Genomic DNA, 2,326 nt, shown 5'->3' with positions numbered 1-2,326 from the left:
GAGATAGGAACACTCATACACTGTTGGTGGGACTGCAAACTAGTGCAACCTCTGTGGAAAGCAATATGGAGATACCTTAAAGAGATACAAGTAGAGCTTCCGTTTGATCCAGCAATCCCATTACTGGGCATCTACCCAAAGGAACAAAAGTCGCTCTATGAAAAGACACCTGCACCTGAATGTTTATAGCAGCACAATTCACAATTACAAAGATGTGGAAACAACCCAAGTGTCCATCAATACATGAGTGGGGCCAGGCGCGGTGGCTCACGCCTGTAATCCTAGCACTCTGGGAGGCTGAGGTGGGCGGATTGTTTGAGCTCAGGAGTTCCAGACGAGCCTGAGCAAGAGCAAGACCCCGTCTCTACTAAAAAAATAGAAAGAAATTATCTGGACAACTAAAAATATATAGAAAAAATTAGCCAGGCATGGTGGCACATGCCTATAGTCCCAGCTACTTGGGAGGTTGAGGCAGGAGGATCGCTTAAGCCCAGGAGTCTGACGTTGCTGCGAGCTAGGCTCATGCCACGGCACTCACTCGAGCCAGGGCAACAGAGTGAGACTCTGTCTCAAAAAAAAAAAAAAAAAGCTATTTAAAGAAGATTGCTAAATTCAGTGAAGGTTTTGGAAGAATAATCTCCAACCTGGAGATAAAGAAACTTCCATGAAATTCTGGCAAAGACACAACACATGGAACATACTGCTGAAGCGAATACTATAATGAAATAAATTATCTTTTTATCAGTTTACTTTATAACAACTTATACCAACTGCTTCACTGTTACAAGTTATGAACAGTGTAAATGCAAAAAGAAAAATCATTTTATAATCATCATACAGGTAAAAGAATAGTAATAGCTGAGTGTGGTGGCTCATGCCTCTAAATCCCAGCTACTCAGGAGGCTAAGGAGGAGAATTACTTGAGTCCAGGAGTTTGAGAACAGTCTGGGCAATATAGTGAGATCCTAACTTAACAACCACCACCTAAAAAAAAAATTAAAGAAAGAAAAAAGAAAAGATAGTGTGGTAGTGTAAGGATAAACCATAAATGTTACATACACAAACAATAATTTTGATTTATAAAAGCAGTTCTTTTCACCATACCATTTGTTTCATTCAAATGCACTGCACCAATTCAATACTTAAAGATTGATGGTTTTGTTTTTTCTTTTTGAGACAGAGTCTCACCCTGTCACCTGGGCCAGAGCGCAGTGTCACTGCTACCTCAAATTCCTGGGCTCAAGCAATCCTCCTCCTCAGCCTTCCCAGTAGCTGGGATTACAGGTACACACCACCACACTTGGCTAATTTTTCTATTTTTTTGCAGAGATGGAGTCTCACTCTTGCTCAGGCTGGTCTTCAACTCCTGGCTTCAAGCAATCTTCCTGCCTCGGCCTCTCAGAGTGCTAGGATTACAGGCATGCACCACTGTGCCCAGCCAAATATTGGAGATTCTTAATCAAAAATGTTCTGTAAATTCTGTTTATACATTGCTTTATGATGAATTTACTTTGAAGGTGTGCAAAAAGATAATTTTATTTGCAGTAAAAATTTGAAAAAGAGCAAGAAAGAAGATTTTGGTATACTGAAATTTTCTAAAGATTGCTTGAAATCCACAAAAATTATCTTCAAACTGAGAAGCCTGTACATTTCAATTATAGTTACTTGTAGTTAACAGCAAAGATCTGATTTTTATCTGAAAAATCACTTATTTTAAGCTAGAATCTTACCATTTCTCTTCTTCTTTCTTCTTCTCTTTCAGCTTCTTTCTCATATTCCCGAGTTTTCTTCCGTTCTCTGATTTCCCAATTCTTAAGACGCTAAAAAAGAAATTTCAAAGCTTTAAAAATTTACATAAAAGATGCTACAAATTTTAACTAGCATACTAAGTATTCCAAGCTTTAAGAATAAAGGCATTTCCTCAATTTACCTCCTGATAAGCAGCTTCTTTTTCTCGGAGTTTTCTTTCAAGTTTTCTTCGTTCGTATGCATCTTCTTCATCTTCTTCTCGGTCCCGTTTCTTGTCTTTTTCCCTTTCTCGTTCCCGTTCCCTCTCTCGCTCTCTCTCTCGCTCCCGTTCTCTTTCTCGCTCTCGTTCTCGTTCTCTCTCTCTCTCCCGCTCCCGTTCCCTTTCACGATCTCTGCTCTTCTCTCTATGTAAACAAAAGATTTAAAAATTCAGTCTACTGGCTGGCCTTTATCAAAAAGTCCCAAAACAATAAATGTTAGCGTGGATGTGGAGAGATAGGAACACTCATACACTGTTGGTGGGACTGCAAACTAGTGCAACCTCTGTGGAAAGCAATATGGAGATACCTTAAAGAGA

The 2,326-nt window shown here is 39.5% G+C and overlaps 1 protein-coding gene across 2 annotated transcripts in view; it reads right to left on the bottom strand.

Annotated features, from left to right (window-relative positions):
* RBM25 (RNA binding motif protein 25) overlaps positions 1–2,326 on the bottom strand; it is a 51,111-nt gene that overhangs the window by 7,991 nt on the left and 40,794 nt on the right. For both annotated transcript variants that reach the window (XM_012656181.1, XM_012656182.1), the window contains exons 11-12: positions 1,931–2,153; positions 1,731–1,820 (exon numbers count right to left, since the gene is read on the bottom strand). In XM_012656181.1, the coding sequence (XP_012511635.1) occupies positions 1,731–1,820; positions 1,931–2,153 (313 nt within the window). The remainder of the gene's footprint in view (positions 1–1,730; positions 1,821–1,930; positions 2,154–2,326) is intronic.

The sequence above is a fragment of the Propithecus coquereli genome, unplaced genomic scaffold (assembly GCF_000956105.1).
Source record: "Propithecus coquereli isolate 6110/MARCELLA unplaced genomic scaffold, Pcoq_1.0 Scaffold5, whole genome shotgun sequence".
Lineage (NCBI taxonomy): Eukaryota > Metazoa > Chordata > Mammalia > Primates > Indriidae > Propithecus > Propithecus coquereli.
The sequence above is the reverse complement of the archived record's forward strand: the minus strand, read 5'-3'. Positions and strand labels throughout refer to the sequence as shown.